Genomic DNA, 25,291 nt, shown 5'->3' on the forward strand with positions numbered 1-25,291 from the left:
GCAAAATAAGTTATCACAGTCAAAATAATCAAGGGTGTTCTTTCACATTCCTCAACACTGCATAAACAATATGCATTTCCATAAACAAATGAAATATCAGCTGAAAATATCTTGGTATTTGTTCAGATTGCAGGATCAACAAGAGCTTTTACCACATTTTTTGCCTCATGGTTGAATTGGAAATATGTGCACCTGAGCATAATTCACAACAAGCAAGCAGGAGCTTTTGATAGAGGCTACTGAAAACATTGATGCAAGTTATTGGTAATAAGAAATTTTTATAGACTTCCATATTCTGCCCTCTTGTATATATTTGTGAAAATGAACAGTGATAGACATTTTGCCTGAAAACAGAATTTGAAAATAATTTCTAGAAAAGGTAAACACAGCTATCTGTATGGCTTTGTAAAAATGAACAACCATATTCTGGCCAATTGTATAGATTTGTAAATATGAACAACCATATTCTGGCCAATTTGTAAAAATGAACATGAACAGATTATTATTATTTTTTTACATTTTTTTAAATGAAAAATAACTATTTTAAACAACATCAACTGTGAACTGATTTGGGCGTGTGTGTGTTAAAGAGACAGACAGGGAGGGACAAAGAGAGAGAGAGGCTACATTACTTGTACTGAAACTGTTCTCTTCTCTCTTTCAATGCAGCAAAGCGGTCAATGACTTTCTCATTGAAATCAGGCATGCTGAGGACTAGTTCCCTCTCCATGGAAAGCATGGCCAGTGCATTCAGACGTTCCTGGCCCATTGAATTTCGCAGGAATGTCTTAACTCGTGTCAAAGTTGAGAAACATCTCTCAGCTTCAGCTGTTGTCATTGGAGTAGTTATGAGGATGTTCAACAGAGTCACAGTCTCAGAGAACGTCTCCTGGAGGTTGTAGCTCATGAGAACCTGGTACAGTGCCAGTGCACCACAGTTTGACTTTCTCGTCAGTCGGCAAAAATACCGTTCAGTCTCTCCAAAAGCACACTGGCGATTGAGACTGAGGTTGATTCCGAGATGTGAAGGAACTCAAAAAAGCGCTCCTGCACTTTGTGGTTGCTATCTATGTACCTCAGCACAAGCACCAGCTGTGTCTGTGTAGAAACGTCCGTGGTCTCGTCAGCTTGGATAGCTACGAAGTTCGCCGACTTCACCTCCTCCACAATATGTTCCCTCATGACCGCTAGCATACACTCCAGTAGCTCGTTTTGAATGGTCTTTGATGTGAACTTCTTTCAAAGAGACAATCGAGTTGCACTGAACGTTAGCCATCTTGATAGTAGTACGTGAATTGATTGACGCTGCTACCCGCTCTTTTCTTAGTTACGTTCATGGTTATGTTACGTATGACGAAAGCGCGTAAGTGCAAGCCCTCAGAAACCCATAGAGATTGTATTGAAAGCTCTGATATTTGAAAAAAAATCTTTTTACATGAGAGTCTATGAGAGACTTCTGGGGCGATTTTCAACCTGACTGAAATCGCCCCAAAAGGGGGGGGGCCATTTGAAGCACGACTTTAGCCTGATTGGACATTTAGTGGCAGATCAGACGTCTAGATTAGAACACTGATAACTACTGTTGCCGTGATATAATTGATTAGAAAAAAATCCCTTCCTTTTCCCGTTTGGCAGTGCGTCACCCATATCGCCCTAATGAACACACCGCCCCTGCCTGTGGATGTATTTCAAGGCCTACCTTCAAAATCAGTGCCTCTTTGCTTGACATCATGGGAAAATCAAAAGAAATCAGCCAAGACCTCAGAAAAAGAATTGTAGACCTCCACAAGTCTGGTTCATCCTTGGGAGCAATTTCCAAATGCCTGAAGGTACCACATTCATCTGTACAAACATTAGTACGCAAGTATAAACACCATGGGACCACGCAGCCGTCATACTGCTCAGGAAGGAGACGCGTTCTGTCTCCTAGAGATGAACGTACTTTGGTGCGAAAAGTGCAAATCAATCCAAGAACAACAGCAAAGGACCTTGTGAAGATGCTGGAGGAAACAGGTACAAAAGTATCTATATCCACAGTAAAACAAGTCCTATATCGACATAACCTGAAAGGCCACTCAGCAAGGAAGAAGCCACTGCTCCAAAACTGCCATAAAAAAGCCAGACTACAGTTTGCAACTGCACATGGGGACAAAGATCATACTATTTGGAGAAATGTCCTCTGGTCTGATGAAACAAAAATAGAACTGTTTGGCCATAATGACCATCGTTATGTTTGGAGGAAAAAAGGGGTGGCTTGCAAGCTGAAGAACACCATCCCAACCGTGAAGCACGGGGATGGCAGCATCATGCTGTGTGGGTGCTTTGCTGTAGGAGGGACTGGTGCACTTCACAAAATAGATGGCATCATGAGGAAGGAAAATTATGTGGATATATTGAAGCAACATCTCAAGACATCAGTCAAGAAGTTAAAGCTTGGTCGCAAATGGGTCTTCCAAATGGACAATGACCCCAAGCATACTTCCAAAGTTGTGGCAAAATGGCTTAAGGACAACAAAGTCAAGGTATTGGAGTGGCCAACACAAAGCCCTGACCTCAATCCTATAGAAAATGTGTGGGCAGAACTGAAAAAGCGTGTGCGAGCGAGGAGGCCTACAAACCTGACTCAGTTACACCAGCTGTGTCAGGAGGAATGGGCCAAAATTCACCCAATTTATTGTGGGAAGCTTGTGGAAGGCTACCCGAAACGTTTGACCCAAGTAAAACAATTTAAAGGCAATGATACCAAATACTAATTGAGTGTATGTAAACTTCTGACCCACTGGGAATGTGATGAAAGAAATAAAAGCTGAAATAAATCATTCTCTCTACTACTAATCTGACATTTCACATTCTTAAAATAAAGTGGTGATCCTAACTGACCTAAGACAGGGAATTTTTACTAGGATTAAATGTCAGGAATTGTGAAAAATTGAGTTTAAATGTATTTGGCTAAGGTGTATGTAAACCTCCAGCATCTTCACAAGGTCCTTTGCTGTTGTTCTGGGATTGATTTGCACTTTTCGCACCAAAGTACGTTTATCTCTAGGAGACAGAACGTGTCTCCTTCCTGAGTGGTATGATGGCTGCGTGGTCCCATGGGGTTTATACTTGCATACTATTGTTTGTACAGATGAACGCGATACCTTCAGGCATTTAGAAATTGTTCCCAAGGATGAACCAGACTTGTGGAGGTCTTGGCTGATTTCTTTTGATTTTCCCATGATGTCAAGCAAAGAGGCACTGAGTTTGAAGGTAGGCCTTGAAATACATCCACAGGTGCACCTCCAATTGACTCAAATGATGTCAATTAGCCTATCAGAAGCGTCTAAAGCCATGACATAATTTTCTGGAAATTTCCAAGCTGTTTAAAGGCACAGTCAACTTAGTGTATGTAAACAGTGATAAGTGAAATAATCTGTCTGTAAACAATTGTTGGAAAAATTACTTGTGTCATGCACAAAGTAGATGTCCTAACCGACTTGCCAAAACTATAGTTTGTTAACAAGACATTTGTGGTGTGGTTGAAAAACGAGTTTTAATGACTCCAACCTAAGTGTATGTAAACTTCTGACTTCAACTGTATATATATATATATATACGTTTTATTGTCACATACACTAGATAGGTGCAGTGAAATGTGTTGTTTTACAGGGTCAGCCATAATAGTACGGCGCCCATAGAGCAAATTAGGGTTAAGTGCCTTGCTCATGGGCACATCAACAGATTTTCACAAAGTCGACTCGGTAATTCGAACCAGCAACTTTTTGTTTACTGGCCCAATGCGCTAACCGCTAGGCTACCTGCCTCCCTATTACTGTATTTAGTAATCATATCAATCATTGTATCATGTGAGTTGATAGCTATGTCGAATGGCAGACAGACATGCCATGAACTGATTCTCTCTCTCTCTCTCTCTCTCTCTCTCTCTCTCTCTCTCGCTCTCTCTCTCTCTCGCTCTCTCTCACCTCTCTCTCTCTCTCTCTCTCTGTCTCTCTCTCTCTCTCTCTCTCTCTCTCTCTCTCTCACACACTCTCTCTCTCGCTCTCTCTCTCTCTCGCTCTGTCTCTGTCTCTCTGGTGTAGTAGATCAGAACTACTTATGCTCAGCTGACACCGTGAGATTGACAAGCGAGGAGAAACCGCTTTCATTTACCATCTGTCCGTCCAACGGTGTCTGTAGCGGCCAGGCTACACTTTGTTTGTCCAAATAAAATAAATACTAATTATCATGGCACATTGAATTCCAGGGCCAGGGTGAGGGTGAAAAGCGGTTATGTTATATTCAGGACCTGCCTCCAATAGACGTTGAGACATTGCAGTACATTTCAAACCTCCACAAGTCAGTCTCGAGGGAGAGACCGTGGTGGAACTGCATGGAATTTCATGATGTCCTGGGTCCAGAGTTCCAGCACGTTCCAGCACAGCACAATTCCACATGATTCCAACCAAACAGGTCTTGTAAACAAAGCTTCTTCAAAGCTGACTGATACTGTATAGTGATTATACTAGGCTGTTATCTGCAGAATCTATATGAGTTTGTTGTGACATGGGACAGTGGTCCAGTCACTTTTGACAGAAGAAACAACATTGCAATTGTAAACACATACATTTCAGTTTATTAGTATCTGTTGTTGCTATCAGTGACAGCCTGAGAGAGAGAGAGAGAGAGAGAGAGAGAGAGAGAGAGAGAGAGAGAGAGAGAGAGAGGAGAGAGAGAGAGAGAGAGAGAGAAAAAAAAAGAGAGAGAGAGAGCGAGGGAGACAGAGAGAGAGAGAGAGAGAGAGAGAGAGAGAGAGAGAGAGAGAGAGAGAGAGAGAGAGAAAGACTGTGTTTGTCAGCTTGTCTTCTAGAGGCTTCAGACCCAGACTCCCAGCAGATGGTTATATGTTCACAGCCTGCTCTGGCTTATAGCTGCCTGGCTGCTTGGCTGGCTGGCTGCTTGGTTGAGGGCTGTGAGTGTTGAACGGACAGCTCCAAATGAAGTACCTTATACCAGGGGTAGCCAAGCTTTCTCCTGGGGAGCCCTGCTACAGGTTATTTTCCCTCTGCAGGTGTGTGTGTGCAGTTTAAATCGAGAGAGTGAGAGAGAGAGAGAGAGAGAGAGAGAGCGACATGTAGTGACTGAACGCTGTGTGACCTGTCAGCATAGTACTTAAACATGATTTCTCGCTGTGCAGTTACAGTGTTGTTATTCAGACAATAGCTCTATTCCCAAAGGTACGACTCATCTCTGCTAAATGACTACTTTCATCAAGAGCTCCCATAACAGCTCATTCTACAGGGGAAGGTTAAACAGCACTCAAATTATACCCATCAAGGTCCACTCGCTCTCTCTCTCTCTCTCTCTCTCTCTCTCTCTCTCTCTCTCTCTCTCTCTCTCTCTCTCTCTATCTCTCTATCTCTCTCTCTCTCTCTCGCTCTCTCTCTCTCTCTCTCACACACACTCTCTCTCTCTCTCTCTCTCTCACACACACTCTCTCTCTCTCTATCTCTCACACACTCTCTCTCTCTCACTCTCTCTCTCTAGAAGCTTTCACACTTCCTTCCTCTCACACATACACACACACACACACAAATGCACATGCACAAACACACACATATACGCACACACACACACATACACACACGTAAACACACGCCCACACACACACCCTCAGGGGTTGAATGTTGTATTGACCGCTGCTGGATCCATGATCAGTTTGAGGCCAGAGAGAAAGGCCAAGGTTCAGTGATACACAACCTTAAATTAGCACATCAATTTCTACCCCATAACACAGAATGAGAAAATGGTGTGTGTGGGCTGGGCATTTGAAGATTACAGTACTAGAAGGTCCTTTGAGTCTTAGTTTTGTATTTTGAATGAGAAACCAGCATTCTATATTAGCGCAAGGGCTCAATACAGACAGTCAATGTAAGGTCCTACAGATTGCCAGAGGGGTCAGCTCTATGTGGAGCAGACATCCAGCTTCGGCTTGCGTAAATGCCCAGCTAGTGTAACGGTACTAGCATTAGCATCCCTCAGACTGCCAGTGCAATATTTGGCCAATATTTTTTTAATTTTTTTTATTTCACCTTTATTTAACCAGGTAAGCCAGTTGAGAAGAAGTTCTCATTTACAACTGCGACCTGGCATATACCATGGCTAAGGGCTGTTCTTAGGCTTGACGCAATGCAGTGCCTTATTGCTATTATAAACTGGTTACTAACGTAATTAGAACAGTAAAAATAAATGTTTTGTCATACCCATGGTATACGGTCTGATATAGCACGGCTTTCAGCCAATCAGCATTCAGGGCTTGAACCACCCAGTGAAGTTTTTATCATTGCAGGACTCTCAGGGGAAAAGTGATAGGCTTTTTTCTGTTCAAAGGTGTTATAGTGTGGACACTATATAAATATTTACATTGAATATGTGTTGTACTTACCTGTAGTATAGTATGATTGCTATTCATGTGTGCATGGTTATTATTGGCATTGACCGTGACCTTTCCCCTTTGATGATGTCATCAACCAGAGTCAGATCTGTACAATTCTACCACAGGTTGAGTGGGCCGTATCGTTCTGCTGTTTTTGTACTGTTTGTACATGGCTGTACACCTTTTATTTATTGGGTTGAAAGTAAAGGAAAGTAATATTGAAATGCGTGTGGGCATTCCTTGTCAAGTTACTACAAAAGGAATCACCAGTTTAGGACTGTGTCCGCTCTTTCATCTTCACTGATCTAACAACAGGAGAGAGGTAACAGCTGATGTGCTGGTGACTGTTCTGACACACCAGTGCATCGTAAGTGCATGGTGATTTTAGTGTCTGCCTGGTCACATCATTATATACAATGATTCACTGAGCTGCCAGCCCCAGACTGGGAAACACCATTATATACAATGATACACTGAGCTGCCCAGCCCCAGACTGGGAAACACCATTATATACAATGATACACTGAGCTGCCCAGCCCCAGACTGGGAAACATGATTATATACAATGATACCTTGAGCTGCCAGCCCCAGACTGGGAAACACCATTATATACAATGATACACTGAGCTGCCAGCCCCAGACTGGGAAACACCATTATATACAATGATACACTGAGCTGCCCAGCCCCAGACTGGGAAACACCATTATATACAATGATACACTGAGCTGCCAGCCCCAGACTGGGAAACACCATTATATACAATGATACACTGAGCTGCCCAGCCCCAGACTGGGAAACACCATTATATACAATGATACACTGAGCTGCCAGCCCCAGACTGGGAAACACCATTATATACAATGATACACTGAGCTGCCCAGCCCCAGACTGGGAAACACCATTATATACAATGATACACTGAGCTGCCCAGCCCCAGACTGCGAAACACCATTATATACAATGATTCACTGAGCTGCCAGCCCCAGACTGGGAAACACCATTATATACAATGATACACTGAGCTGCCCAGCCCCAGACTGGGAAAGCAGGAGGAAAGGGAGATTCGCTGAATTGGCCATTTCTTTTTTTTTCTCTGAACAGCACTATTAGTGCAAGTCCTGTGGGAGTTCTTACTGCTGAGGTTGACATGTCAGTGTGTGTGTGTGACTGTGCGTGCGCACGCTTGTTTGTGTGCGTATCTGTGTGCGTATTTAAGTGTGTGTATGTGTGTATGTGTGTATGTGTGTGTGCGCAATATCAAATCAATAGTGGTAAGTGGTAGCTCTCTTCTCTGTTCTCCTCTCTATTTCTCTTTCTGTCTCTCTCTCTCCTCTGTGACTGTGGCCCGGCCTGAGGCTGATATATTTTTACCACCCACCGCACTTCCTCTTTGTCTGCTGGCTGGTGTTAAAGGCGTGTGCCCAATACATAACGTGCTGCGGTTTGACCTGCTGCCTCCCCTTTGTGTATGACTAAGAGGAGTTTAGATGGCATAGGCCTTCCTGTACTTCCCACTGGGATTCATTCTTATTTTATACAACGGGTGGGTCTAATCCTGAATGCTGATTGGTTAAAACTGCATTCCAGCCGGAATCTATTCCACAAATTACCACCCGGCTAAATCTATGACGTTAAAATGCCTATTTACTCTGTCCCATCTGACAGTGACTCCACTGTCTCATCAGCCCAGACAGCTAGTTTGCAGTCGTTCCAGCTTCAGTTTGAAGTGATTGTGTTAGCTGTGTTGTTGACTAGCTCCTCTGAACACCAGTGTCCTATGCCAGGCATTTTTATGCCAGGCGAAATTGCACCTCATTAGCTCATTGTATGGATGTAACCAAATAAATGCCACTAGAAAACAGCTTCAATAGATGCAGCTACTTTGCTGTTATTCTCGCTGCACTTTTTGACGTGAATTTAAGTTAGCCATAGTTGGCTAGCTAGCAAGCAAGGGATAAGAACGTTGCCAGCCTGTATGGCAATGGAACATTTAGAACGAACGTCTGGGTCGCGTCCATAGATACAGAACAAAAAGACTGAACGACTGGGTCGCGTCTCTAGCAACCGAACCGATAGAACTAATGACCAGCCGGCTTGGGTAGCAACCCTAGATTTGTGTCGGGACTATATCTTGTGGAAGGATGAAATAGTATGAATAAATTCATCAAAATAACGTTTTTAATGAAAATATGTCAATCATTATTTGAATATGTTGGTAACCCGATCTGTTAAAATGACCAAACGAGTCCTTTGTGATGTCATAATGAGAAACCATCAGAATGGTCAACTAAACCCTTTGTAATGTCATTACGTTTAAGTGATAATGCCCTCGAAGCCGGTGTTTGGAGGATATATTGGCATGGGTGTTGTTAGGCCCGAGACGAAGCTTCGAGGGCATTATCACTTAAACGTAATGACATTACAAAGGGTTTAGTTGACCATTCTGATGGTTTCTCATTATGAGGGTTTAGTTGACCATTCTGATGGTTTCTCATCATGACATCACAAAGGACTTTGTTGACAATTCTAAATTAGTCTCATTATGACATCATAAAGGACTTGTTTGGTCATTTTAACAGATCCCAATTGATGGCATCACAAATTACTTTGTTGACAATTTTAACAGATTTCAATTGATGCCATCACAGTTGATGACTTGTACTTTATAATTCTGACAGAGCATAATGTAAAACATTTAAAATAATTGTTAAATCAATGAGGGTCTTCTCGTATCTCACAGCTGCTTATGTCCAAGAGAGCTTAAGTTCAGAAATATAAATTTATATATTTTTAGCATTTACTATAAGTTCTCTCCATTCATTATTTGTCACTGTACCGCAGCACTGTCATTCATTGTTAAAAAGAGAAAAAGGTTATATTACTTAATGCCTCATCTCCCATGCAACAGTGACCCAGATAGAAGCTTTCACCCTTCCTTCCTTCCTCACACACACACACACACACACACACACACACACACACACACACACACACACACACACACATACACACACACACGCACACACACACACGCACACGCACACGCACACACACGCACACACACGCACGCGCACGCACACGCTCGCACATGCACACACACACACACACACACACACACACACACACACACACACACACACGCACACATACATACACACACATAGCAGAGCCCCTCACCGGCCATTCCCATAATGGCCTGTATGTTTAATGTTTGAGTTAAGTCTGACAGCTATTTCTGAACACAGCACTCCAGATTAGCTCTCCTCTTCACACGAAAAACATTGAAGCTGGCTAGAGCATCTGTTATTCTCGATACTGTCATCTTGCTATTGTCTCTATGGAACTGTGAAGATGAAGCTGTGAAAACGAAATATGCGGAATCTTGCGTCAGCTACAGATACAATAAAATCTGAATTTGTGGTGCAGTGCCCCCACGTGCGTCTGTCTGTGTGTGTGTGTGTGTGTGTGTGTGTGTTTGTGTGTGTGCAACTAGCTCTCACAATCTCACTTCAGAATTAGACGTTCATCCATGTTTCTCAAACGTCAAATTTCGAAGTATTTAAGGCTTAGGCATTAACTCAGAATTTGAAAGTATAACTCATATTTGAAAGTATAACTCAGAATTTGAAAGTATAACTCAGAATTTGAAAGTATAACTCAGAATTTGAAAGTAGCGGCACTCACTGTTGTCCCTAGTGGCCGGTTTCCACGTCATCTCCCGACGTCCTCAGACATGGATGGACGTTGAATACTGACTTGTATCACGGATGATCTGGTGTGTGTACGTGTGTGTGTGTGTGCATACCGTGTTTGTGTGCTTTCATTAGCTTATCATCTTGAGTCTGAATTACTGACTCTGCACTAATGTCAATCTTTCTCCTGATCTCATCTCTTCTCACTTAAATCTACAAACACTGTTGTCTGCAGACACATAGCTTAAACAGCCATTCTACACTGATGTGCATCTATGTTTTCTCTACCTCTGTTTTCATGTTTAGTTTGTTCTCTCACTCTGTATCTGAAAGCTGCTTATGATTCCCCCATGTCCTCGCTCGCTCCTCACTGCAACACAAACTCAGCCCCCCTTCTGTGATAATAACAAACCCTCTACTGAAAGGCCTACATTTCCACAGAATGTAGATCCCTGGACTACTTTACCCATAACTCCCCTCTGCAAGGCCTTCATTTCCACATGTCTTATGTAGCCTGGCCTACATTACCCATAACCTCACACATTTCCCCACGCGAGTTGATGCGTGTGTGTGTGGGGGCGGGGGTGCGCGTGCGTGGTAAGGGTTGAGAGGTTTCCCTTCAGGTCTCTATGTTGTCAGAGTGAGTGTGGAAGTGAGGACAGATACCAGTGCAGATATCTCTGCTAAGCATACATCAAAGGCATCAGAAGTGGAGCCAGTAGACAGACTTATAAGGACCCCAGTCAACGACATTCCTGGTGGCCATTCTCTTATTCTCTCTCTCTCTCTCTCTCTCTCTCTCTCTCTCTCTCTCTCTCTCTCTCTCTCTCTCTCTCTCTCTCTCTCTCTCTCTCTCTCTCTCTCTCTCTCTCTCTCTCTCTCTCTCTCTCTCATCTCTCAGTGTTTCTTGTGAGGCCCTGATGACTGTATGACACACCAGAGATATTCCTAGCCCTGGGTGTGATATTGAGAAGGGGGAGTGGAGAGATATAACAGGGGGTCCATGGAGGGTGTGTGTGTCGCTCATGGATTTAGAGACAGTGCTGCGGATAACAGAGAGGAGGATACGTGCTGCATTGGGGAAACTCACACCAGGTGAGGAATGGGTTAGATAGTTTGAAAAAGTTACTTTGGGAAAGAGGGAGCGAGAGAGGGAGAGAGGGAGCGGGAAAGAGAGTGAGGGGGAGAGGGAGAGGGAAAGGGAGCGAGAGAGAGGGAGAGAGAGAGAGAAAAGGAAAGAGAGGAAAGGGGGTAAGTTACTGTGGATCAGTGGGCCTCAAATGGTTGTCTGGTCAGGGCACTCTGTTAAGTTACTGGGTTCCTCTTGGGTCACAGATAAAGCCGATTGGATGTTTCATAATACTATTGCACTTGCGGAAATTGAGAATCAATCCAACAAGGAGTTGATGCCTAAATTGTCTGTTTGTTCAATCTATAAACCCGTAGCTAGTCATCTTTGGGGGGAGTATTTGTTTTTTTATGAAGTTATAAAATATTCTGTCTGGCCCTATTGTGATGTCATCATGCCATATTCAGTGTGGCCCTACTGTGATGTCATCATGTCACAGTAAATTCTGTCCATGCAGATTCGGTCTGTCCCTATTATGATGTCATAATGTTAGATTTCAAATGGTCCTATTGTGATGTCATCATGTCAGATTCTATCTGTGATTGCTGCCTAAATTGGAGGCAGTTGATTTTCTTTCTGTCCCCCTGGTCATGATTTAAACTCCAAATGTTTGTGCACACACATACCCACACACATGTGACCTGACCCCTGAAGTTTGTGAAGGTGTTTGATAAGGCAGGCGTCAGACTCAAGTCTGAGGACTCTGAAGTGTGTGTGTGTGTGTGTGTGTGTGTGTGTGTGCATGTGTGTGTGTGTGTTTAGTCCCCGAAAAAGAGACCTCCCTGAAACTTTCCATCAATACCATACCTTTCATTTTAGTCATTTAGCAGACGCTCTTATCCAGAGCGACTTACAGTTAGTGAATACATATTTTTTTTATACTGGTCCCCCGTGGGAATCGAACCCACAACCCTGGCGTTGCAAACGCCATGCTCTATCAACTGAGCTACATCCCTGCCGGCCATTCCCTCCCCTACCCTGGACAACGCTAGGCCAATTGTGCGCTGCCCATGAGTCTCCCGGTCGCGGCCGGCGGCGACAGAGCCTGGATTCGAACCAGGATCTCTAGTGGCACAGCTAGCACTGCAATGCAGTGCCTTAGACCACTGCGCCACTCAGGAGACTATATATGGGAGCAGTTTGAGAAAGAAGATGGAATATTTAATAATATTAGGAAATATTCATTACGTGATAAGCTGTGGCTGCTTCTCGATGTTTACTTTATATAAACATCAGATTATGGTTTTACTGAGTATTTTTGAGCGTCATGTTGGTGGAGGAGAGGACATGTTGTTTAATCCTCTCACATGGAACCTTTATCTAAAATTAATCTTTTAACTCTCCTAGCAAATTACATCTATATTACTCCTCCTCCTCTTCCTCTTCCTCTTCCTCTTCCTCATCCTCCTCCTCCTCCTCCTCCTCCTTCTCCTCCTCTTCCTCCTCCTCTTCTTCATCCTCCTCTTCCTCCTCCTCTTCCTCCTCCTCCTCCTCCTCTTCTTCCTCCTCCTCCTCTTCTTCCTCCTCCTCTTCCTCCTCTCCCTTCTCCTTTGATATTGTACATTAAAGTTTTTCATATTCTACCGTTGATTGAAACAAACCTGTGTTTCTAGTATCTAAAGTATACCTGTGTGTGTGTGTGTGTGTGTGTGTGTGTGTCTGTGTGTGTGTGTGCGAGTGCGTGCATGCGTGTGTGTGTGAGTGAGTACGTGTGTGTATGCGCGTACGTGCATATTTTCCCAGGTAGCTAATCCTCGTCAGCACCTGGTATTGTCCCTGCCATGGAAACCTCTCTAGTGTTGACTGACCTGTATACTAACAATAAATGCAGGCTATTTACAGCTGTATACCTGTCAGTGTGAGCCTTCAGTCCTGTCCACCTCAGGATTCATATGTATCAAGCATCTCAGAATTGGAGTGCTGATCTAGGGTCAGGTCCCCCCGTATATATAATCTTATTCATTGTGATCTACAAGGCAAAACTGATCCTAGATCAGTCCTCTGACTCTGAGACACTTGGTACATACAGGGCCAGGTCTCTTTTATACCGTCTCTAGTCATTCTCATCCTTAAATGTCGGCACAACATCAGATTATTGGATTACGGGGATGCAGCATTAGGTCTAAATATTAATCCTAGTGTAGCTGCACCTTTTGTAGTGCAGAGTAACGAGATGGGATTGAGTTAATGGGTTTATAATCTCTCAGTGAAAAGAGGTATGAGGTGAAATTAGAGAAGGTGGATAGCGTGTTCCAAGTTGGATCATTCTGAGTACCAGGTGAACCAAATGCAAGTCCATTATAGTCCATTATCCTTCCTCCTGTTTATGGGGTTTCTATCATAGCAGGTGGCATTACTAAGGGTAGACGGAAGGAAAGTTGACATGGATCATAACACGTTGTGTATGAAGTGAAGTGACACTAACAACATGGACACAGGAGTAGGGATGTGATGAGAGGTACATTAGATCATACTATCCTCCACCTATTCTAAGGTTGAGGTGAACACACACGCAGGTTCACACATGTATACACCTGTGTTTCACTTTTTCTGCTAAGGCAGAGTCCATCTCCCCAATGGCCTCTCTGGCCCCCAAATACGGAACTCAGGAGAATCTGAGCCACACACACACACATACACACACACACACAGACACACACACACACACACACACACACAGACACACACACACACAGGTCCCCAAAGCCATCACTCAGAGAACTTGATTCCCTGAAGCAGCAGAGTGTGAGCCTTTAGGAGCCAAACCCCAATCGACCCTCAACAGGACCTCTAACTCACCTCCAGACAGACAGACAAAGACAGGAGGAGAGAAAGAGGAGGAGAGGAAATAGACATGGAAGGAGAGGTTGAGAGGTGGAGGAGGGAGAGGAGGAGAGGAAATAGACATGGAAGGAGAAGTTGAGAGGTGGAGGAGAGAGAGGAGGAGAGGAAATAGACATGGAAGGAGAGGTTGAGAGGTGGAGGAGGGAGAGGAGGAGAGGAAATAGACATGGAAGGAGAGGTTGAGAGGTGGAGGAGAGAGAGGAGGAAAGGAAATAGACATGGAAGGAGAGGTTGAGAGGTGGAGGAGGGAGAGGAGGAGAGGAAATAGACATGGAAGGAGAGGTTGAGAGGTGGAGGAGAGAGAGGAGGAGAGGAAATAGACATGGAAGGAGAGGTTGAGAGGTGGAGGAGAGAGAGGAGGAGAGGAAATAGACATGGAAGGAGAGGTTGAGAGGTGGAGGGAGAGGAGGAGAGGAAATAGACATGGAAGGAGAGGTTGAGAGGTGGAGGAGGGAGAGGAAGAAAGGAGATTAGGTTTTATTTAGGCCAATTTATTTGCAAGGCCTCACTGCATCATCACTGAATCGTCATTGGACCACAGGTGCCATCACTGTAACTTGATTGGTTGGCAGATATCATCAATGAAACATGAATGAACCATAGACGTAATCAGTGACTGACTGGAGGGTGAACGACAGCCCCCTGTGTTACAGAGACAGATGACTGACTGGATGGTGAATGACAGCCCCCCGTGTTTCAGAGACAGATGTATGACCCTATAGCTCCTAGACATGATTGGGCAGCCCTGTCAGCCCTTTCAGCTTAATGACACCCCCCTCATCACCTGTCAAACACACACACATACACACACACACACACACACACACACACACATACACACTTGGTTTTATAAATGGCTGTGTGGGTTACAGGGGCCCTTTGAGGGACAGGGGCTGGTTATTGAGTTGAACCCTCGCAGGGTGCTCATGGGTGAAGAAGTGTGTGTGTGTGTGTGTGTGTGTGTGTGTGTGTGTGTGTGTGTGTGTGTGTGTGTGTGTGTGTGTGTGTGTGTGTGTGTGTGTGTGTGTGTGTGTGTGTGTGTGTGTGTGTGTGTGTGTGTGTGTGTGTGTGTGTGTGTGTGTACGTGCGCACTGTATGAGAGTGAAGTTGAATGATAAAACAGTGAAATACAGTATTCATATCTCCAGCCCTGCATGCTTCCACCCTTTTGTTTATTTCGAACATGCGTGTTGTGGAGGCACACTGTATATGAGTGTGGACTCAGACAGGAGCATGGAAATGTTGTTCATCCCTGAGAAAGAAAGAGAGAGGGAGGGAGGGAGGGAGGGAGGGAGGGAGGGAGGGAGGGAGGGAGGGAGGGAGGGAGGGAGGGAGGGAGGGAGGGATAGCGCTGGTGTGGACATTTAGTGCCTGCTTCAGATAGTCTTTTTATAGCAACAGTACTCAGCCTAGTTCCCTGGCTGAGAGGAAGAGGAGGGAGAGGAAAATACTTCACTCCAGCCTGTTAAGTCAGTAATAGTTTAAAGTTTAAAGTAACTCTTCCTCTCTCTCTCTCTCTCTCTCTCTCGTTACTGAGGTCGGGGGGCACTAGAGATATGTGACCACTTGGTGGCGTCACAGGTACAGACATAGCCTTGTGTGAGTGTGCGTGTGCATGCGTATGTGTGTGTGTGTTTGTGTGTGAGAGCGAGCGAGCTAGTAAACACAAGTAGTTGGGCTGAGTGATGCTGCAAAGTAACCGTTAAAAAAATATATATTTTATTTGTCATTCGCCGAATACAACAGGTGTAGACCTTACCGTGAAATGCTTACTTACAAGCCCTTAACCAACAATGCAGTTTTAAGAAAAATAAGAGTTAAAGATTTACTAAATAAACTAAAGTAAAAAATAAAAGAGCAACAATAAAATAACAATAACGAGTATATATACAGGGGGTACCGGTACCGAGTCAATGGGGTACAGGTTAGTTGAGGTAATATGTACATGTAGGTAGGGGTAAAGTGACTATGCATAGATAATAGATAGAATTAGAGTAGCGTTCAAGTCTCCTTCATTATTTAACACTTCCTGTGTTTATGATGTTCGGAACCTTTTTCAGGGTCTATTTTACCCGTCAATTAGAACCTCTTCACTGCTTTTGCACTGGTGTAGAACAAAAAGCTTTTTGGGGTTACTTAGTACATCTTCAGTCATCAGAAGTGGCTCTGTTAATCTGTTTGGAGTTTTGAACATCTGGTAAATTAGTTATTCTGTGTCATTGCAAGGTTACAAGAGATGTGAGGTTGGTGAAATTGAAGCATCCACTCCACAAAATAAATGTTTCATAAAAAATGATGGCATTTTTATTTTTGTCTGGTTAAAGCATTGAACGAGGGTCTGGTTATTGTTGGGTCCATGGTAGTGTTCTTTCCCATTCACAGTTTCTGTCACGCCCTGACCTTGAAAGCATGTTATTCTTTAGTTAGGTTGGTCAGGGTGTGAATGCTAGAGGTTATCGTGTGAATATCTAGGTATCTATGTGTAGATCTAGATTGTATATTTCTATGTTGGCCGGTGTGGTTCCCAATCAGAGGCAGCTGTCGATCGTTGTCTCTGATTGGGGATCATACTTAGGTAGCCATTTTGCCTACCTATGTTGTGGGATCTTGTACATTTACATTTTAGTCATTTAGCAGACGCTCTTATCCAGAGCGACTTACAGGAGCAATTAGGGTTAAGTGCCTTGCTCAAGGGCACATCGACAGTTTTTCACCTAGTCAGCTCGGGGATTAGAACCAGCGACCTTTCGGTTACTGGCACAACGCTCTTACCTGCTAAGCTACCTACCTCTTGTTTGGCTTGTTTGTGTGTAGGCATTGTGAGCTTCACGTTACGTTGCTTTTGTTGTTTTGTTGTGTGTTAACTTAGTGAATAAACATGTATGCATTCCATGCTGCACCCTGGTCCAATCCTTCTATCAACGAACGTGACAGTTTCTCTGTGTGTTCAGTTGGTTTACTGATCTAAGGTCAGTTTTGCATCCCCTAGTCACCTATAGATCACTTGTTGTGGGCTAATATTTACACTTTTGTCTCTAGCCTGACCATTACCTCTGATTCCTCCCATATAGAACATTCCAATATTCCGATTGTCTACTGCCCAGAGATTCCACATAGGAATCCACCAGACGTTACCTAGGCAACAGAGGGGTGTCCCGGCTTCATCAATTGAGATCTGTGTGTGTGTGTGTGCTGTGACTCAGCACATCAGTCTGCAAAAGAGAGAGATGGTTATCCCTCCACGCCCCCACAGGGAAACCTGTAGCAGCTGTGACATGTTTACTTCTCTCTCTCTCTCTCCCTCTTCCTCCGTCTCTCTCGCCATCCGTCCCTCTCTCTGTCTTCCTTTTATCTCTCTCTCCTTCTCTCTCTCCCTCCTTCCATCCCTCTCTCTCTCTGTCTTCCTTTTATCCCTCTCCTTCTCTCTCTCCCTCCTTCCACCTGACTATCTCTCTCGGTCTTCCTTTTATCTCTCTCCTTCTCTCTCTCCCTCCTTCCACCTGACTATCTCTCTCGGTCTTCCTTTTATCCCTCTCTCCTTCTCTCTCTCCCTTCTTCCACCTGACTATCTCTCTCTGTCTTCCTTTTATCTCTCTCTCCTTCTCTCTCTCCCTTCTTCCCCCTAACTATCTCTCTCTGTCTTCCTTTTATCCCTCTCTCCTTCTCTCCATCCCTCTCTTCCTTCTCTTTCTGGTTCTTGAATCATTTGCAGACCACCCTCTCTCTTTCTCTCCCTCTCTCTGCCTCCCCCCCATGACTCACACCCAAGGGAATCCCTTCATTAGCAGAGTGATTGATTGTGCTTTTCATTTTCACTAAATGTCTTGTTCCGCTAACAAATATAATGGCCTTTTCTGTTGTATACTAGTTTTGTATAACGATCTAATTCTCATTATCTGATGCACACACCTATAGTATTAATAACTCCTAGGGTGTTATTAATTCATTATGATTCAGTTTCCATTTGTGCAATCATATATCAGCTTAGACTATCGATCTGGAGAGAGAGAGAGAGAGAGAGAGAGAGAGAGAGAGAGAGAGAGAGAGAGAGAGAGAGAGAGAGAGAGAGAGAGAGAGAGAGAGAGAGCGGAAGAATGCTGTGCTCCTGTATTACCTATGGAGGGAGCTCTCCTCTCTGCAGAAAACAAAATATCCCTTTATCTTTCTCTTTCTCTGCCCTTTTTTCCAATGACCTCATTCGGAAGGATATAAAATGAAACGATGCAAGATAAAGAAATATGTATAGATGAAATATATAGCACACACACATAAACAGTCCAATGGATAGGATGATCAGATAATGTATTGATTTAAATGTGGTAGGTAGCCAACTCCCTTAGGGATAGAACACAGCAGCTTCTCTCCATCATCTCTCTCTTTCTTTCTTGCTCTCTCTCGTTCTCTTTCACACACTCATCTGCATATGTACTAATGAGGCCCTCTGGCAGAGAGCGAGAGAGAGACGGAGAGAGAGAGAGAGAGAGAGCCACATGAGAGGAGAGAAAGAGTGAGAGAGTGAGAGTGATAGAGAGCATGAGATTGTGTGTGTGTGAGAGAGAGAGAGAGAGAGAGAGAGAGAGAGAGAGAGAGAGAGAGAGAGAGAGAGAGAGTGTGTGTTTTTAGAGTGTTTTTAAACCGTTCACTCCACTCCTATTCACGACATGGACAGGGGAGGGAGTTTTGGGAGGGGGGGCTTTCCTTTTGAAGATAAGGGGAAAGGCTTTTTTAAATATCGAGATGAAGAGAAAGGATGAATTTTTATGTAAATGTTGATTTATTCATGGGCCTCAACAGCAGTTGACCTGGATAAAAACATCAGCACAAAGACAGCAAGCTTTTTTATTTCCATTCCTCACTGTGCAATGTGTCTGCATGCAGCCTTGTATGAGTGTGTGTGCGTGCACTAAAATCAGTAAGTAGATTTAGATTGATTTAACTCAGTCAAAAACGTGTGACCCCACATGAACCCCCTTTCTGCTTGAAGTTATATGGTGAACCATATGTGTAGCATTATGTATGTGTGGCAATAGAGCATTTGGGACAGCCAGTGTGCTGGTTGGACACTTGTATTCGTTCATATTACACCATGTTATGGGATGCCATGCACCAGGTCTGACCATATCTACAGTATGTACTGTACTGTGAAAAGACATATGATGCCTGTTGGTAAATAGGCTGAGGTACCATAGCTCTATAGACCTACAGAGTAACTGGAGATGATTGAATGAGATAGATTTCATGCAACCTGCACCTTACTGTGTTACAGCAGAGGATGATTAGATGCGCAGCAGCAAGTCAACTCCTGGACTGCTTGTTACAAGCGCCTACTTTTTCTGAACACTCTGGCGCCCTCAAGCGGTCAAATCCCAGCTTCACTTGATTTTTCTGCATCCTCATCCTTTGCTGTAGGCTGAAGTTGGAGCTCTCCTGGAGGTATTTAGCCTTTTTGAATGTCATCAGATTTGAAAAGGCTATTCCTTCTGAATTTTGGAAAGTAAATTGTGTTTTGGTATAATATTAATGTCAACGGCTTGTAACTGTCACCGAGAATCACATCGAATTCTCATTCTTCAGTGAGTCTGTGTTCGAAAAAACCGGCTCACACAACGTGACTGCAGGAAACCCACCGAATCTACCCGCAGAGGCAACCACCTGACCTGGGCTCGGTAGGCCTTTAATCTATCAAACTGAAAACAGGGCGGGTGTAGAGTTCAGAGCACTCCGGCGGGCTCCTGTATCTCTCCTGTGAATCGACGCTGGTTCATGCATTTTTAAAACTTTAATTCTGCCACCGACGCCTATTCAGATTCAAGAAAGCGCCCCACTAAGCTCAACGTGATTGAAAATGTGCCAACCTGTTTGCCTTGAATTAATGGTTTTGACGAGATTATTTAATTGCAGGGAGAGACCAACTGTAGATGGCTCTGTAGAGTTTCAATTCCTTTATTGAAATATAACAACAACCCTTGGAAAGCCACATTGACATTTCTGAAATAACCTGCCACAGTGGATAACCTGCTCCTATGAAGGAGGTATTCTCACGTTTGGGTTAAAAATATTTTGTAAATTAAAACTTGATTTAAACCAGAATGAAGCCCCATTGAGATCACGCATCTGTTTCAAGGGGGACTTTTCCAGACTTGTCCCTTTTTCAGACAGCAGGTGAAGAAAGACACTCTTCTCCCGGGGATGACGATGACTCACTGCTATCTCCGTTTAAATTGTTTATGACCTGGTTAAAAATAGGCTAGCTTACAGTTTGGTTAACATTAAGAGGAAAATACCAGTTAGTGTTGAGATAGTTTCACTATGGATAATTTATAGGCTACTCCTCAACTCAAGGGTCATGACTTGACTCCTGAGTGGCGCAGTGGTCTAAGGCACTGCATCGCAGTGCTAACTGTGCCACTAGAGATCCTGGTTCGAATCCAGGCTCTGTCGCAGCCGGCCGTGACCGGGAGACTCATGGGTGGCGCACAATTGGCCCAGCGTCGTCCAGGGTAGGGGAGGGAATGGCCGGCAGGGATGTAGCTCAGTTGATAGAGCATGGCGTTTGCAACGCCAGGGTTGTGGGTTAAATTCCCACGGGGGGGCAGTATAATAAAAAAAATATATATAATAATAATAATAATAATGTATTCACTAACTGTAAGTCGCTCTGGATAAGAGCGTCTGCTAAATGACTAAAAAAAAATAATAATGTAAATGTCATGTTTTCTCACAGCGCAACCGCAGACAGCATGCGATGGGTGGAACTAAAGGCGGCGGTCGCTGCCCATGCTGCTGAAATCAGACATGTGGCTTGCGCTGGTCAGACAATTCAGCTGACCAAAAGTATAAACTTTCCCTCGATTTTACAGCCCATCGATTCGTTTAATTGTATTCTAGATACTATAACACTGACTGTTTTGTCATTTTGATTTAAGTTTTAATACCGTCTTTTGTGGATTGTGTCGCAATGATTGTGTTGGGGGATATAACACTTCTCCATACTGTCCCGTGTTTTTGAACATGACTAAATGCAGACAGTAGGAGTGACACTGACTGTGATCTCTTTACATGTGCACTTTATATTTATAGGCCTGTACTAAATAACATTTAATTGCTAATTAAACCTTTTTGGGACATTCTCCACTTGACAATGTGCTGGGTCTCTATCTTTCATCTGATCAAGGTAAACATCAGATGAGGTGTAAACATTCTCAACGTTGCCTGTACAGTTACATGTCTGCTTCTCCGGCTCGGTGTCTGCTTCTTGCATAATGTGGTCCTCTGTAGCTCAGCTGGTAGAGCACGGCGCTTGTAACGCCAAGGTAGTGGGTTCGATCCCCGGGACCACCCATACGCAAAAATGTATGCACGCATGACTGTAAGTCGCTTTGGATAAAAGCGTCTGCTAAATGGCTTATTATTTATTATTAATACACAACACGATATATCAATCAGTGCCCGGACGGTGTATATAATGTATTAGCAACACTTTGAGTTGGAGTAATATAGCATACTATCTCAAGTTTCAGTCGGTGTCTAGTGCTAATGGTTACGTTTAAGCATGGGGCGTTCACTCGTTTGTGGTCATTTATAAGGTATTTCTTTCCGAACAGTTTCTCCAGAGCGAGGGTGCTTTGGTCTGACGCACAGACTTGTTTTCATCTGAAGGGTCTGGCTGTTCCCGTTTCCTTTGATTGATGAGTTGAAGGAGAGGGTTTGATGTAGGCTACCTTTATTCACCCCTTATTCACATCTGAAAGCAATACATGAGCCAACCGGAGTCGTGTCCTATCCTCTTTTCCTCGCATCCTTTCCCTTCTCACCGAGGAAAAAAAGAGTCCTGACGTGCTGGATGAAGTTTCTGAATCGTGAAATAAAATTGCGTCACCATTTTACCTGATGCAGAGAAGTTCCTCCTGGCCTTTTTTTTAAGACACGTTTATGATTATGATTATTTAGTTATTTGATTCTAATCATCCCGAGCTGGTCATTGTGTCTCCCTCCATTATTCGTTTCTATTTTAATTTTTTTTGGAGAAGTGACCGGCGTATTTCCATACGGACTTGGTGAGCATCACACACCTCTCTTCCAAGGAGCGAGCCCCACCCGGGCAGCGTCTGGGTCTTGCGTCCTTCACCAGAGATAATTACGTTAAAATCGCTCGGTTTGTTTTTGAGAGTATGTCTGACACACTCCTTTAGCGCGTGGCTTAAAACTCGCATGTTCACATTTTCTATAGGCTTGATTTTTGTCGGTCACCAGGAGAAGACGGGGAGGTAGCCTAAATATATTTGGGCGAGGAGAAAAACGAATCCTTTCGACAATTAGGTTCGTGTTTTTGGGCTATGTGACATCAAACGTCACTGATATTTAATGATAAAACATGACCAAGTACGGATATCGGAAATGTTGTCAGTTTGGAAAACCTTATTTTCAAGGGTTCACGCAGTCAAATTCGAAATCATTTGACAACAACGGTGACAGGTTGTTAGTTGTTGAATGGCCATGATAAAATGACAACGCAATGTTCTGTATCCTCACCGAAATGTGGTATTTGGACTTGATTGCGTAGTGCCGAAATGTTTTTCTGACAGATAAAGAAGATACATTTTATAGACATAACTATGGGGCTGTAGCCGCAGACCGAACAGAAACGCTTGTTGTGTCGTCTGCGCTCCGTGCCCAAAGGGAAACGGGAACGGACTCCGTGTTTCCTTTCCCTTTCCCCCCGGGGTGTTTCGGTTGAGACATGGCAGCTATTGCCAGCGGTTTGATCCGACAGAAGAGACAGGCACGGGAACAACAAGTCCACCGGCCGACGCCACACCGACGGAGGCGAAGCCCCAACAAGAATAAAGGACTTTGTAACGGGAATTTGGTCGACATCTTTTCCAAAGTGAGAATCTTCGGCTTGAAGAAGAGACGGCTACGGAGACAAGGTGTGGGCAGAGGGGAAAGCGCGGGAGACGCATGGACACATACATTACGGTTGTAATTATGCGCGAGGGAGAGAGTAGGCTGACGTTAGCTCCAACGGTTCAATAGTTTACCCCTACATGCATTAATAAAAACAGGTAGTTAACGAAAGTAGCCTAAGCAGTGTGGCCGGTAAGTTTGACCACATTGCTGTTTCATTCCTTACAAATATAGTTCTTGTGATAACGTTGACGCTCTCGTCCTCTTGATAAGGCTTCAAATGACGCCTTTTAATTAGCCTAGGAGTTGTGACTTTTGTGGGGAAATAAAGATTTCTAGCCTAATCTTTCCTTGATTGGTTTATTGCTGATTGCTAGTTTGAGTGAAGGGTTTGAGTCAGACAAAATCGATATTTCAGTTAGGTGTTACATACAGATTAAAATACGTTTGAGGGGTGGATAGCTGTATCAGGTTGCCATATTAAATATCTCACCAAACTTGAAAATATTTCAGTTGGCCATCTTATAGGTATTTATCACAGAACTTGAATTATGTTGAGTCAAAGAACTGAGACTGGTTTTGACATGTAGCCTACTGAATTTGACATATCTTGATTCATACATACAGTATAGCTGACACCACCAATATAAGAGAATTACATTTTTTCCCTCATCAATGACAAGCTCTGTATGACAGTGGGTAACTGGCATGACTGGTCTCAGGAGACGGGGGGACTGACTGTGAGCGCAGCAACCTCAGTCAAGTGACAGCCATTTTGTCAAAGCCAGTGACATTCAGTGCAACCTGTGGCCTCTTAGATGATGGGGTGCATGCATGCAGAACACAGTACAGTCTGAGACACATGCTGTGTGTGTGTGTGTGTGTGTGTGTGTGTGTTTGTGTGTGTATGTAGTTGAGAGGAGTTGCCTCAAGCATCCTGTCAAAAATTAAGTATGAAATCAGGGTTTCTTAACCTCGGGGTGAGCAAGGGGTAAGGGGAGTGGGAAGAGGAGGGGTGTGAAGATGAGGAGAGGTGTGAAGGGAGAGAGAGAAGAGGAGGAGAGGTGTGAAGGGAGAGGGAGAAGAGGAGGAGAGGTGTGAAGGGAAAGGAGAAGAGAAGGAGAGGTGTGAAGGGAGAAGAGGAGGAGAGGTGTGAAGGTAGAGGGAGAAGAGGAGGAGAGGTGTGAAGGGAGAGGGAGAAGAGGAGGAGAGGTGTGAAGGGAGAGGGAGAGGAGAAGAGAAGGAAGGGGAGAGGGAGAAGAGGAGGAGAGGTGTGAAGGGAGAGAGAGAAGAGGAGGAGAGGTGTGAAGGGAGAAAGAGAGGATGAGGAGAGGTGTGAAGGGAGAGGGGGAAGAGGAGGAGAGGTGTGAAGGGAGAGAGAGAAGAGGAGGAGAGGTGTGAAGGGAGAGGAGAAGAGAAGGAGAGGTGTGAAGGGAGAGGGAGAGGAGAAGAGAAGGAGAGGTGTGAAGGGAGAGGAGGAGAGGTGTGAAGGGAGAGGAGAAGAGAAGGAGAGGTGTGAAGGGAGAGGGAGAGGAGGAGAGGTGTGAAGGGAGATGAGAAGAGGAGGAGTGGTGTGAAGGGAGAGGTGAAGAGAAGGAGAGGTGTGAAGGGAGAGGGAGAAGAGGAGGAGAGGTGTGAAGGGAGAGGAGAAGAGAAGGAAGGGGAGAGGATGGGGAAAAATTGATGGAAAGATGGGAAGAGTAGGAGAAAATGAGAAATGGAAAGATGGAAAGAGGAGAGGTAGAGAAGGATGGAAGGAGGAGAGGGTGTGAAGGAAGAAGGGGAGAGGAGAGGAAGAGACGGAGGAGAGAGATGGGAATGGAAGGAAAGGTACTTTGATCTGTTGAACATCTCTTTTGTTCACCATTCATTTTTCAGTAAGACAGAGAATAGGTAATGTCTGCTTTGATTCCAGAAGGAACTACTGCCCCCTCCACTCTCTTCCTCTTTCTCTCTCTCCCTCTCCCTCTCCCTCTCCCTCTCCCTCTCTCTGTCCTTCATCTACCATTTTCTCTCCATGGTCTCCTCTGTTTTTGATACAGTATATCTCTCTATCTTTATCTCTTTCCAAATCTCCAGTCTGACCCATCTGCTTTCTGAACATTCTCAACCATCTAATTGAACAAGCGGTCACACCAGCTGTTATCTAGAAGGCTGGAGTCATTCTGATACACTCTCAGCTGACATTTAGGGATCTAAGAATTCTCAGAATGTAAAGATGAAAACTTCTGTGGTATCCCTATCTGATATCTGAGGGAGTTTAACATGGCTACGTGTGTGTGTGTGTTGGAGGGGAGGTTTAA

The 25,291-nt window shown here is 44.2% G+C and overlaps 1 protein-coding gene across 3 annotated transcripts in view; it reads left to right on the forward strand.

Annotated features, from left to right (window-relative positions):
* Positions 1 to 25,291, forward strand: part of LOC121557986 (fibroblast growth factor 14-like) — a 46,284-nt gene that overhangs the window by 2,683 nt on the left and 18,310 nt on the right. Inside the window, exon 1 of one of the 3 annotated variants that reach the window (XM_041871434.2) lies at positions 11,112 to 11,203. The exons of 1 other annotated variant lie outside the window; for it this stretch is intronic. In XM_041871434.2, coding sequence (XP_041727368.1) covers positions 11,134 to 11,203 — 70 coding nt within the window. In that variant the 5' untranslated portion in view covers positions 11,112 to 11,133. Of the gene's footprint in view, positions 1 to 11,111; positions 11,204 to 21,709; positions 23,012 to 25,291 lie in introns of those variants that run through there. One more of the 3 variants, XM_041871433.2, reaches the window with a different exon arrangement.

This window comes from Coregonus clupeaformis, chromosome 28, assembly GCF_020615455.1.
Source record: "Coregonus clupeaformis isolate EN_2021a chromosome 28, ASM2061545v1, whole genome shotgun sequence".
Taxonomy (NCBI): domain Eukaryota; kingdom Metazoa; phylum Chordata; class Actinopteri; order Salmoniformes; family Salmonidae; genus Coregonus; species Coregonus clupeaformis.